At 52.3% G+C, this 12,858-nt stretch overlaps 2 protein-coding genes across 5 annotated transcripts in view; one reads left to right on the forward strand and one right to left on the reverse strand.

Annotated features, from left to right (window-relative positions):
* Nucleotides 1-572: 572 nt before the first annotated feature.
* On the forward strand, nucleotides 573-7,543 carry TIMM22 (translocase of inner mitochondrial membrane 22). Its single transcript, XM_035027632.1, has 4 exons — nucleotides 573-833; nucleotides 2,892-3,088; nucleotides 4,941-5,013; nucleotides 6,870-7,543. The coding sequence occupies exons 1-4, from the start codon at nucleotides 596-598 to the stop codon at nucleotides 6,944-6,946; spliced, it is 585 nt and encodes a 194-aa protein (XP_034883523.1). The 5' UTR covers nucleotides 573-595; the 3' UTR covers nucleotides 6,947-7,543.
* Nucleotides 7,544-11,595: 4,052 nt separating this feature from the next.
* Nucleotides 11,596-12,858, reverse strand: part of ABR (ABR activator of RhoGEF and GTPase) — a 171,888-nt gene continuing 170,625 nt past the window's right edge. For all 4 annotated transcript variants that reach the window (XM_035027633.1, XM_035027634.1, XM_035027635.1 and 1 more), the window contains one exon: nucleotides 11,596-12,320. In XM_035027633.1, the coding sequence (XP_034883524.1) occupies nucleotides 12,231-12,320 (90 nt within the window). In that variant the 3' untranslated portion in view covers nucleotides 11,596-12,230. The remainder of the gene's footprint in view (nucleotides 12,321-12,858) is intronic.

Consider the following 12,858-nt stretch of genomic DNA (forward strand, 5'->3'; position numbering starts at 1 on the left):
CCACCGTCCCTGATTTTTCTTATACTTGGCTAGCTTCGCTCATTTGTTCACTCATTTGTTGGGTCCCTTCTCTCTCCGCAAAGGTTTAACTGTCGAACAAAACATATACTGCATGCATTTACACCACGCTTTCACGTTTATTTACAAAGCACCTTCCGCCATTGACCTCCGTAAGGAATGCTTAGGCTGGAAGGGCAGTGGCGAGGCGCGTGCGCCCCCTGCCGTGGCCCCGGAGCGCTGCAGCCTCGCGGGCGCGCTGCCCCTCCCCCCCGCCCCGCGGCCGGGAGCTCCGCGCAAAGCCTCCTGGGAAGTGCGTGGCCTACAGATCCCTGTCCCCACCGCGCTGCAGCCCCGAGGAAGAGGGCGCTTTCTGGTGACTCTGGCTCTTGATGCTGCACGAGCCTGATTCGGCATTCACAACATCTCTCTTTCGCTGGATGCACGAACGGACTTTGCTGTCGCGGTTTACTGGACTTGTTCGTTGTGGCGAATCTGCCGTTGCGGCGCGGTGGCTAGGCGCGCAGGGCCCTGACGCGAGGCTCGCGGAATCTGCTGCGGGAAGAAGAACGCCAGGGTTTCTCGGGCAACTGCAGTCATGGCGGCCACGGCCCCCAGTGCGGGCGCCTCCGCGCCTGAGGCGGCGGCTTCCGCCGAGGCCCCGCTGCAGTACAGCCTTCTCCTGCAATACCTGGTGGGCGACAAGCGTCAGCCCCGGCTCCTGGAGCCCGGCAGCCTGGGCGGGATCCCGAGCCCGACCAAGAGTGAGGAACAGAAGATGATCGAGAAGGTGATGGAAAGCTGTGCCTTCAAGGCAGCGCTGGCCTGCGTGGGAGGTGAGGCGCGACTCGGGGGGCCGTTGGGAGGCTGAGGGCTTGGACGGCCGCGGGGTCCTCTGCCCAGAAGACCACGCGCCTGGCAGGCGAGGAGCCTGTGGACCTCGATCTTGACCTCACCCCTGCCGCGACCCGTGAACTCGAGTAACCCTTCTCTAGGCCCTGAGGTTAGTTTTCGCCTCCGGAAATTGGATCAGAGAATCGGTACTGTACGGGTCGGGGCCTGGAGGTTGTTATAAAATGGTTGACTTCATTCATTCGTTGATTCGCTTTTAAATAAGCGCTCTTTGAACAGATTGTTACAAGTAGCCATCACGTGCTCGGCAGTGGAGGGACGGGGTAAGAGACCAGAGCCTGGTTCTCGTGAAACTAACATTTTAATATATGTAGAAGCAACAGTGTTGGGAGGGAGCCTGGCAGGAGAGTGGAACATAGGGGAACAGCAAGTGCGAAGGCCTGCCAGGAACCGGCTTCAGGTTTGGAAAACAAAGGCCAGTGTGGCCAATGTGATCAGATGGCGGTGAACAAGGGGGAAAGAAGTCTGGAGCACCCCCCCCCCCTTTAAACCTTTTGAAGGCTTAAATGTATGAATGTATGGTGTCCCTCCTGTAAAGAGGTTGGCCGCATTTGCAGATGAGTTGAAATCTCAATGAGAATGAAAGACAATCAAGAAACAAATATAGTGAGTGCAGATGTGAAGTATAGTAGAAAGGAAAGAGAGGTATTTTTTTTTTTGGTTTGGGGAAGGCTACAAGAGGTGGGACTGCAGCTGTATCTTGAAGGATTGAGAGAATGGGGTAGAAAAGAGGATGGGAAATGCCCTTTCAAGTTGGGGGTGGAGTTGCGGATTTGGGCTTTTTGCCTTTAGGCATTAGGGCAGTAATTGATGCCCATGCTGAACCAGCATGGAGTGTGGGAAAGGAAGAAGTCTGTGGATAGGGAGACGGTACAGGGATTTTGCTAAACCGAACCTCGGTGAGGCCTGGCCTGGGTCTTTGTTCATCATTGTGTCGGACCCTAATAAATCACTTACATATTTGATGAAATGATGAATAGGTCTTTGTAATGCTTCAGAGTGGAAGTGATAAAGGTCCTAGACTAGGATAATTGTGAACATAGGGTTGTGGCACGGGGAAGCAAAGCAGCAGTCAGAAATGCCCTTGAGGTTTGGAGCTGGAGTGACTAGAAAGAAGGAGCCATAAGTAAGAAAGTCTGGAGGGGAGGTGTCCACGATTTCATTAAACATATATTGACCTTGAGGTGGTGAGAGGGCATCTATATGGAAATGTCCAGCAGGCTCAGGAAGTTGGGGACAGCAGTGTGTGGTTTGCCATTTGGTAGCTTTGTGACCTTAGGGAAGTTACTTAACCTCCCTGAGCCTCAGCTGCTTCAGCTACAGAATGGAGACGATAATAGTATCAACCTCACAGGACTATTATGAAGAATAAAAGAAGCTGTGACTATAACGCGTCAGAGTAATTGGCACATGGCACTCACTAAATGACAATTATGAATGTCACCATCGTCAAGGGAGTGATTTGCAAAGTTGATAGCTGAATATATGAGTATAGACAGAGAGCAGAAGGTTAAAGATTGAATCTTGAGGAATGTTAGAAAATAAAAGGAGGCGAGGCGCCTGGGTGGCTCAGTCGGTGAAGTAAGTGTCTGTCTTCTGCTGAGGTCATGATCCCAGGGTCCTGGGATCGAGCCCTACATCGGGCTCCCTGCTCAGCGGGAAGCCTGCTTCTCCCTCTCGTCCCCTGCTTGTACTCTCTATCGCTATCTTTGTCTCTCAAATAAATACATAAAATCTTAAAAAAAAGAAAAGAAAAGGAAGAAATCCAAAGGAAGACAGAGAAACTGTCAACAAGGTCTGGCTTGTGTGATGTGGAAACCAGCTAACTGGAGGGTCTGAGTGGCAAGGTGGAGTGGCGGGGGTAGGTAGGGAGTGTCCTCTTTGCTGGTGGCCATCCAAAATGTGTATTTGAGTATGATGACCTCATTACAGTAACCTAGAAAACATGCCAAAGAAATCTTCATTTCTGTGTTTGTTTTTAGGATTTGTCTTGGGAGGTGCGTTTGGGGTGTTCACTGCCGGCATTGATACCAATGTGGGCTTTGACCCTAAGGATCCTTACCGTACGCCGACAGCAAAGGAAGTTCTTAAAGACATGGGACAGAGAGGAATGTCCTACGCCAAAAATTTTGCCATTGTGGGCGCCATGTTTTCTTGCACTGAGTGTTTGGTAGAATCTGTAAGTGTCTCTGCCTTCTGAAAAAGCCCTGCCTGTACCACCTTATGACTTCCTTTTTTTTTTGAAGATTTTATTTATTTGACATAGAGATAGAGAACAAGCAGGGGAATGGCAGAGGGAGAGGAAGAAGGAGAAGAAGGCTCCCTGCTGAGCAGAGAGCCTGACTTGGGGCTTGATCCCAGGATCCCGGGATCATGACCTGAGCCGAAGGTAGTCGCTTAACTGACTGAGCCACCCAGCCCCCTCCCCCTCCATCTTACGACTTCTAAAGAGAAATGTTGATTAGAAAGCAGATCAGAAATGTCTGATACTTGGTAGATTCAATTTTCATTAAGTAGTCCCTAATGTAGGGGCGCCTGGGTGGCTCCGTCATTAAACCTCTGCCTTCGGCTCAGGTCATGATCCCGGGGTCGTGGGATCAAGCCCCGCATCGGGCTCCCTGCTCCGTGGGAAGCCTGCTTCTCCCTCTCCCTCCCCCTGCTTGTGTTCCCTCTCTCTCTGTCAAATAAATAAATAAAATCTTAAAAAATAAAAATAGTTCCTAATTAAACTTTTTGGGCATTTATTGCATTTATTTAGGCTTGCATTATTTTTTCTCCTTGTAGGCTAGAAGTTGGTTAATGATTTTATTTTTTAAATTTTTTAAAATTTTAGTTAGCATACAGTGTTATATTAGTTTCAGGTGTACAATATAGTGATTCCACACTTCCCTACAACACTTGGTGCTCATCACAAGTGCACTCCTTAATCCCCATCACCTATTTCACCCATCCCCCCACCTACCTCCCTTCTGGTCACCATCAGTGTGTTCTCTATAGTTAAGAGTCTGTTTCTTGGTTTGCCCTTCTCTCTCTCTCTCTTTTCCCTTTGCCTGTTTGTTTTGTTTCTTATATTCCACATGAATGAAATAATATGGTATTTGTTTTTCTGTGACTGACTGACTTTGCTTAGCATAATACTCCCTGGCTCCATCCATGATGTTTCAAATGGCAAGATTTCATTCTTTTTTATGGCTGAGTAACATTCCATTGTGTGTATATATCTTTATCACATCTTTATCCATTCGTCAATAGATGGACACTTGGGCTGTTTTCATAATTTGGCTATTGTAGATAATGCTGCTATAAACATCAGGATGCATGCATCCCTTTGAATTGGTATTTTTGTATTCTTTGGGTAGATACCTAGCAGTGCGATTGCTGAATTGTATGGTAGAGTTCTTTTTTTTTTTAAGATTTTATTTTTGAGTAATCTCTACACCAAACATGGGGCTTGAACTCATAACCGTGAGCTCAAGAGAGACACATGCTCCAATGACTGAGCCAGCCAGGCACCCCAAGAGTTCTATTTTTAACTTTCTGAGGAACCTCCATACTGTTTTCCAGAGTGATTGCACTAGTTCACATTCCCACCAGCAGTGCAAGGCGTTCCCCTTTCTCCATGTCCTCGCCAACACCTGTTGTTTATTGTGTTTTTAGCCATTCTGACGGGTGTGAGGTGATATCTCATTTAGTTTTGATTTGCATTTCCCTGGTGATGAGATGTTGAGCATGTTTTCATGTGTCTGTTAGAAGTTGGTTAATGATTTTAACCGTGAGACTTGTTGGGGAACCAGAGAAGAGATTTTGATTACTCCTCAAATGGCGCACTTGGTTTCAGCGCTCTGGTACCACCTGCAGGAAGCATCTATGAACACATTCAAATTTTAGGAACTATATTTTGGAAAGTGAAAAGGATTAGGTTTCCTTTGGGGAGGGACTAAATTAGCCAGCTAGAAACCCTGTGTTTTTTTCCCTTAAACATCTTGTCTGGCTTGTTTCTTTGGCTCTGAACTGCGTTTCTCCACCCACAGCACCGGGGAAGGTCAGATGGGAGGAACAGCGTCATTAGTGGCTGCATCACGGGGGGAGCCATCGGTTTCAGAGGTTAGTAAACAGCTCCTGCTTGGTTTGCTTTGTGGCCTTGGACAACGTGCTGTAGTTGACATTCCCAAACACATGCGTGTTCCAGGGACAGCCCAAGGCATATGTGGACACTTGATACTCTTCTCTTCTGAAAAGTAAATCAGGTTTACTTTTGCATTAACATACTTTTGGAAACTTCTAGTATCTAGATCGGGGTTTTTCATCTTTGGCACCGTTGGCATTTTGAACCACATAAATCTTTGCTGGATGGAGAGTGGGGCTGTCCCGTGCATTGTAGGATGTTAGCAGTATCCCTGGCCCTCTACCCACTAGAAGCTAGTAGCATCCCTTAGTTGTAACAGCTGAAAGTGTCTCTCGACATTGCCACATTCCCCCAGGGGATGAAATCACCCATGGCTGAGAACCACAAAAAAATCAAATTTTACTTATTTTTTATTTTTTTTAAAATATTTTATTTAGTCATTTGACAGAGACAGACACAGCGAAAGAGGGAACACAAGCAGGGGGAGTGGGAGAGGGAGAAGCTGGCCTCCCGCTGAGCAGGGAGTCCGATGCGGGGCTCGATCCCAGGACCCGAGCCAAAGGCTGGGATCATGACCCGAGCCAAAGGCAGACCCTCAACTGACTGAGGCACCGAGGTGTTCCCCTTCTTTCCTTTATTAAAAGATTTATCTATTTTTTTTAAGATTGTATTTATTTATTGGAGAGGGAGGGAGAGAGTGAGAGCACAAGAATAGGGGAAGGGAGAAGCAGACTCCCTGCTGAGCAGGGAGCCTGATGCGGGGCTCAATCCCAGGACCCCGGGATCATGACATGAGCCGAAGGCAGACACTTAACGACTGAGCCACCAGGCGCCCCAGATCTAGATTTTAGAAAAAAGAACTGCCCTCACATTGAAAAGATGGGAAGAACTTCCTCCCAGTAAGGAATTCCTGAAGTGTATTGATCTGTAGGATAGGACAGAAGCACGACTAGGTCTTGTTCAGCCCTGGAGAGCCCATTGATCCAAATGGCAGGCGCTGCTGAACTTTCAGGTCCGTGCATTTCAAGTAGTTCAGACATCTTTCTTAATACCATACAATTGTCAGTTTTAATATTGTGTGTAAGTTATATAGTAATGTTTTTCTGCAGTTGAAGATTCTTAGTGTTCTACCGATTGAAAGCCAGACAGGGGTATTCTGGAAATGTGGGTTATCCGCAAGAAACAACAAAGAAAACAGTTCTCTGCACTTCTGTCAGTGTGCCCATCAGGAGTGCGGTGTGGGGGGTCAGTGACCTGACTCCTCCGAGGGGCCATTGCTGGGCCACTCGCCCTCTTCCGTGCCTGATTTGCCCAAAACAAAAAGCCTGTTTTCTCCTTCTCGGAGAAGCAGGATGATTTGCCATCGTTAAAAGCTGCTTCTGCTCCTCAGACAGCCATTTGTGATTTATAGAGTAACTTTTCCTTTGGTCTTCCCATCGCTCAGCTCTGTCAGGGACGTTGAGAAGCTCAGCTCCCTCCAGGATTGCTTTGATCACCTTCCCAGGAATTTAGTTCATAAACAAGTCAGGGTAACAGGCCATATGCTTTCACTTGCTTCCAAGGGCTGATTCTCTTAACCAGCTTCCTGCCTGAGGGGCTGTTTCGTGAAACTGGAAATCATAATTTTTTGGAATGAGAAAAGTTGAACATACAGCTAGATAAAGCACACTGGGGTAGATTGTGGACTTCCTGGAAGTCTTACAGATCCGACGGGTCGGTTGGACGACAGAGTGTCGACACCGGTTTCTTCGCCGCCGTGGCTAGGCAGACTTCTGAAGGCAGCCTGACTCGGTGTCTGTCACCCCAGGTAATGTCATTTCTGCTTGCTTTACAGCTGGCTTAAAGGCCGGGGTCATTGGGTGTGGAGGTTTTGCTGCTTTCTCTGCTGCCATTGATTATTACCTACGGTGAGAGTTCCTGCCTCCAGGGAAGGACGCTGCCAGCCCAGCATCAGAGCTGCTCTGTGGAGGCCAGTTTTGTCCCACTGCAGGGCCCTCGCTTCAGAGACCGCAGACCCTTGTTTTCCCTCCTACCGTTGGTGTCGTGAGGGAGCCACCTGGCTGCCGCCTGCCTCCACCTCTGAGGAGCCACATTCTCTGCTCCTGGGTTCCCGCCACGCTGTGTGGGGGATGTGCCATGCATGCCAGCCTCTCTCGGGCAGATCAGGAGTGTGGTGACTGGTAGGAATGAAGTTCCCTAAGGGTTCCGTCCCGACCACGGCTGGCCCTCCGGTGGTTCTGTGCGGTGGGACCAGAGGTGACTGGACACGTACCAGGAAGCTCGTGTACTTCGGAACTCCACGCGGTCGTCCGTCCCACATGGCAGGGCAGAGTAAATGTAGACTGGCCAGCCCATCATGTCATTTTGTTTAGTGTTCTGCGATCTTTGTTTAAAAAGTTAGATTATAGTTTAAAAGGTTGGTTGGTTTTTCGGGGGGAGGAACAGTGACAGCGTGGTCCCATCCCCTCCTCCTCCACTTCCCATTACGAACAATAAAGGCTTTTCATACCATAAAATAAATGAATAAATAAAAGGTTGGTTTATTTTTATTTTCAAATTCCATGAGTCCCCAAAATGGTGCCAGGTGGCCCAGAGATTGGACATCCAGAGGGGGAGTGAGAAAGTTCCTGAGAAGTGTGGGAATGTTCGATTCTCAGGGTTTGCAGAATAGCGTTCTGAGATTGTTACTTCAGCCAGGGCCTGCCCTCCAAGACGCCCAGCCCAGCCGTGTCCTAGGATACACTGAAATTCCATGCTTAAGCCCTGGCCTCTTCTAAAAACCCTCCTGTGGGCTGGCTGATGGGAATGCCTGCGGTCCGGGCCACACTGGCTTTAGGCTCTGACCGCTGGACCAGGCCCAGCTCACGGACACGCTGTGTGAAGAGTCCTGCTGTGGTCCTCCTGATGAGTCCATCAGCAGCGGCTGGTGAAGATCGGACGGCGTTGAGGGGCCGTTCTCCACTACCCTTGTTCTCTGGTACCAGGTTTTTTTGTTTGTGTTTTTTTTAAAGATTTTATTTATTTATTTGACAGCGAGAGAGGGAACACTAGCAGGGGGAGAGAGAGAGGGAGAAGCAGGCCTCCCGCTGAGCAGGGAGCCCGATGCGGGTCTCGATCCCAGGACCCTGGGATCATGACCTGAGCCGAAGGCAGACGCTTAACGACTGAGCCACCCAGGCGTCCCTGTTTGTTTTGACACATTAGTGTTTTTTGACCTAAATGGTCTTTTTCTGACAAAAGACTCAGCCTATTGTGTGCCCTGGAGCAAAAAAATAGGCTTTTATGGTTGGGATCTGCTGTGAGTGCTTCTTCACTCTGGTCCTTTGGTGAGGACACGAAGGGAATGAGCTCAGGCTTTCCCACGTGGGGAAATCATAGGCTTGGTGGGACCGTGTAATTCCAGCCACCTTCAGCCAGCGGTAATGTCTCCTGTTCTGCACACTGACTCCTTCACCTTGTTTTGCTTTCTCCCCTTTTTTCTGCTGTCTTCTAGCTTACGCCGCCCCCCCAACCAGAATTCAGACTTGGCTGAGACGTCCAGATGTCCAGGGGTGTGTGTGTATGTGAGTGAGGACGTCAAACTCAGCCAGTAACCCCTTCCTCTGGCCAGGCCTGCTGCTTCCTCGGCAGTGGACGGGAGCTGACGCGCAGGGCTTATGTCCTTGTGTGGTGGAGTCTTGTAATATCCAGCCCAGTCTCACAGGTCTGAGGCTTCACTGCTCCTCAGCTAGCTGGAGTATCCTCAGAGGCCTGGGGACAAAGTCAGGAGTGTTTCCTATACTGTCCTAGGTAAGTCACTTCTAAGCCCTTGGAGGGCAAGAGCAGACGCTCCTAGCTGGCAGCTGGCAAAGCGCCTGGATGCCTGGCGTCTTCCACCCGCCGGCCTAGCAGGGAGGGTCCCAGCAGGGAGGGTCCCGTGTGCTGAGCGAGGCCCGGAAATGCTGCCTCTCTGACTGCCTCGGAGCAGATGAGCCCTCGGGCTGTCAGTAGCCATCATTTCAATGAGCCAAGCGTCCACATGGACTATTCAGTCAAGAAAGGAGATGAATAGTTTCCTGTTTTAGATGGCTAAGGAGTCAGTATGAGCTCATAAACCAAACACCAATTTTCAGAGACATCTGTTCCTGATCTCTAGAATAAACATAGTGTCCAATGGCTTAGGCTGGTGGGAACCTCTATCAACCCCACTGGCTCTCCTAAAGGGAGGCCGGGCCCCCCAGGGGATCCAGCCTCTCCAACAATCAGACTGGGCCAAAAGGCTGCCCCAAAGACGCCCACTTCCGATGAAACTGTAGAGAAAAGTTTGCATAAAATAAGAAGCCTCCACTTGGATCGACACCTTTCTGCCATCTCTCGGAGGGATACTGATGGCCAGGTCTTTGGTGGGGCGTTTGTCCTTCATGAAAGGAATCTCGCTGGTGACCGACTTGGAGGCCCCTGTGAAGCACAGGCCGAAGGGAAGCTCAGGGGACGTTAACTAGGGGCATAGCTTTCTGGAAACTCACATCTGGAGACAGCTGGAAGAGTTAAATATTTAGATTGGTGGTCTTCCTTGGACTACTGAGTATACAAATGTCCACACCACAGGGCTGAGTTGTGTGCAAATGTTGGGGCTTTGCATTTTTTTTTATTAACATTTTCCTCTCACGTGGTTTACATCAATTTATAATAATCTACATAAGTTGAAACAGAACATAGACCAAAAAAAAAAAAATACATCCTTACCAACTTATTAAAGTCAGATATTAATGAAGGTTCCCACCCTACTTGTATCAGCAAAAATTGGCAGCCCACAGCCGTTGCCAGCAGGGACAGGTGTCCCCGTGTCCCCATGGCCTGTCTGCTGGGCTCCTGTCGGCACAGCCTGCCCTGCTGGGCACAGTGGTCGGGGGTTCTGGGCTGCACGGTCCCTGACTTTTGGGACAACCCCATGGGCTCCTTCCTTGGTGCAGCTTAGTCCATGTCTGGTACCTGCCCCTCCCCACCCTGGGGGTAGAATTCATAAATATTCTGAGCCGTTTGCATTTCTCAGCCCCTCCAGCCTTCCTCCCTAAGCCAGCTTGGGGGCTGCGGTAGCTACCTGATGCCGAGAAGCAAACTTCTTGTTTCGGGGAGGTGGGAGACACCCATCTGGGGCTGTAACTAGCTCTAGCTGGGCCTCCAGTTCACTACCATCAATGGCTTTGGAAGCAAGAACCTTCCATGCCACCCACCAACTCCTGAGTGCTGAGCAGAGACTCCAGGGATGATCACAGGCTGGGATCTTTAGACTCAAGTGGTGGTCTTTCTCCACCTCCTGTCCCAGGCCGCAGGGCTCCTTGCTAAGCTGCCAGCAGACGGCTACGTGGTCAGAATCATTTCCCTCCTCTTAGGCATTTCTTTCCTCGGATGTGCACAGAATGTGCACCATTCTGCCCAAGACTGGGCCACAGGTGTAAACACCTTGGGAAAGCGCCCTGCCTCTCACGGAGCTGGTGCTACGGCTTTAGGGCCAGCAAACCCTTCTTTAGAACTTAGCCCCGAGCACAAGCTGAAGGAGCTGTTCTCTCCGACCCGGAGGGCCTAGAATCTGCTCTCTGCCACCTAGGAGAACCAGAAAGCCGTGTGCTCAAGCCCCCGCCACCCGGGAGCCCTTGCCCTCCCAGGCCAGCGGCTCAGATGGGAGGAAACTGCGCTTGGGGGATACTTCTCATTCCTCTCTGGCACGGAGAGGTGGGCCTCAGAGTTGGGACTAGAACCTGCTGATCTCTCCTCTGGAGCAGGGTGTCGACAAGGAATGTCCCCAGCAAAACCCAGTCCCAAGAGAGGCAGGTGTTCGTGACTCCCCAACGCCTGGAGTTTCCGAGAGTTCACCCTAGAGGCCGCGTCTGGAAGCTGTGGGCGGGGAGGCAGCACCATGGTGGCTGGCTACCAGGGCCCGCGCCGGTCTTTGCCAGGCCCCAGAGCACATGTGGCCGTGGCGGCCGTCCCGTGGCAGTGCGTGGCTGTGGAGGATTGTACAGTCTAAGGCGAAGGCACCGCAGGATCCGCGTGGTGCCGGGAAGGGCTGCCTCCTGGGCGGAGCCTGCCTGTTTCCGGACACCTGCTTCAGCCATCTCGCTGCCCTCCTAGAGACCGGACTCCCCTAGAAAAGCCACTATAACGCCTTGCTGCCGAGAGCCGCTTTCCCCCAACTTCGGGCCGCAGTGCTCCGTGGCGCTCCTCCGCATGTCCCACCTGTCTTGTTTGCTCAGTGGCCCGACTCGCCCACCTCCCCCCGTTCGTGACCCTCTGGCTCTCTTGATATCAGGTCACTTGTGAGTCTTGACACTCAAAGGAAACAGAACACCAGGGGAAAAGGAACTGAAAAGCAGAAGAAACAGTCAAAGATGCCTCACTAGGAGGCAGGAGATAGAACAGATAAACCCCAGAAATGGAGATTGTCAGGTGGAAATTCCGGGTCGGCTCTGTAGCTCTGCGCTAAGCTGAGGATTAGTGTGAGGCTGTCTCCCTGTCCAACGTGGGCACAGGCAGCAAGGCCAAGCAGGTGTGCTTCCACAGGCGGCGGATGGGGTGGGGGGGCCGGGGGGGCCGGGGAGGGGCAGCAGGCACAGCCTCGGACGGGCCACCGCCGCCGCCGCCCAGGGCCTCCTCAGCTTCCAGTGATAGAGCAAAAACCAAGGCTGCACATGCATGTGGGCAGGCCGGGAGGAGGGGAGGGTGGAGGCAAACCGAGGGGACGCTGCCCGGAGACTGCAGTCTGGGAGCAGGGCCAAGAGAGGATCAGCCGGCCACAGTGACAGAGCGCAAAATAAAAGCCCTTGGACTGGACCGGGTGGGGCGGGGGGGAGAAAGTGTCGGAGGGACCGAAAGAACAAAGCAGGCTGTCCGTATGCCCATACTGGGCCGGTCCCTGCCATTTCTGCAGGACAGACAGACAGGAACCCGTTCCCCAACGGCACGGGGCATGAGACACAACGCGAGGGACAGAATGCAGGGCCCAGGGCGCGGCGCTGAGGCTGGGGGCTGGGGCGGCTGCTTTGTACAGGGCGGCATGGGAGATGCACGGATTCCAGTTCGGGGAAATCGGTGTCCCTTGGAGGCTGGAGCACTGGGGTTGGGAGTTTTCGATGGGAGTCTTTCAAGTCTGTGTTGGGCCCCCGGCTGGAGAGGCCGGCCTGGCTCGCCGCCCGCCCCCAGCGGCTCCCGCCTTGGGCTACACGTCGGTGGAGAAGTACAGTGTGTTCCGCTTCAGTTCTGCGAAGGAAATGGGGGGGTGCTGCAGGTAGTAGAGGAGGACCTGGACCTGTGGGGGGGACAGGGGAGACTCAGGCTGGGCTCCTTGGCCTCCTGGCCCTCCTCCCATCTGCCCAGAAGAAGCGGTCGCCGGGGTCCCCTCTGTGCCACCCTGTCCCTGCCCCCAGGCCGTCTCAGGCCGCTGCCCCCCCCGCCCCCCGCCAGCCCGGGGGTGTGTGCCCATTGGCAGCAGTAGACGGCACCTCGGGGCAGAGGCTGGGGAGCCTGCGGCCACCTCCCCAACCTCAGTCGGAAGCTTCCGACCCGCTCCAGAGGTTGGCTTTGGCTGGGCAGCCCTGCCTCCGGACCGGACTCTGACCTGGATCTTGTAGGGACTCCAGAGACGTTTCCTCACGCTGGAAGCAATCCTAGAGCTTCCACACGGGAGGACAAGGCCCCCAGAGGTCTCCTCGGCCCTGAGCCTGCCGTCCGAGACTGCGGCACTCCCACCCAGGACTGCAGTCAGCGCCGGGGGCCCCCGGTCCGGGCTCACGCTTCTTTTTTTTTTTGTTTTGGTCTCGGAGGCGGGACTGTCCGGAGCCCTGCCT

This window comes from Mirounga leonina, unplaced genomic scaffold (genome assembly GCF_011800145.1).
Source record: "Mirounga leonina isolate KUSES-001 unplaced genomic scaffold, KU_Mleo_1.0 Mir_200, whole genome shotgun sequence".
NCBI lineage: Eukaryota > Metazoa > Chordata > Mammalia > Carnivora > Phocidae > Mirounga > Mirounga leonina.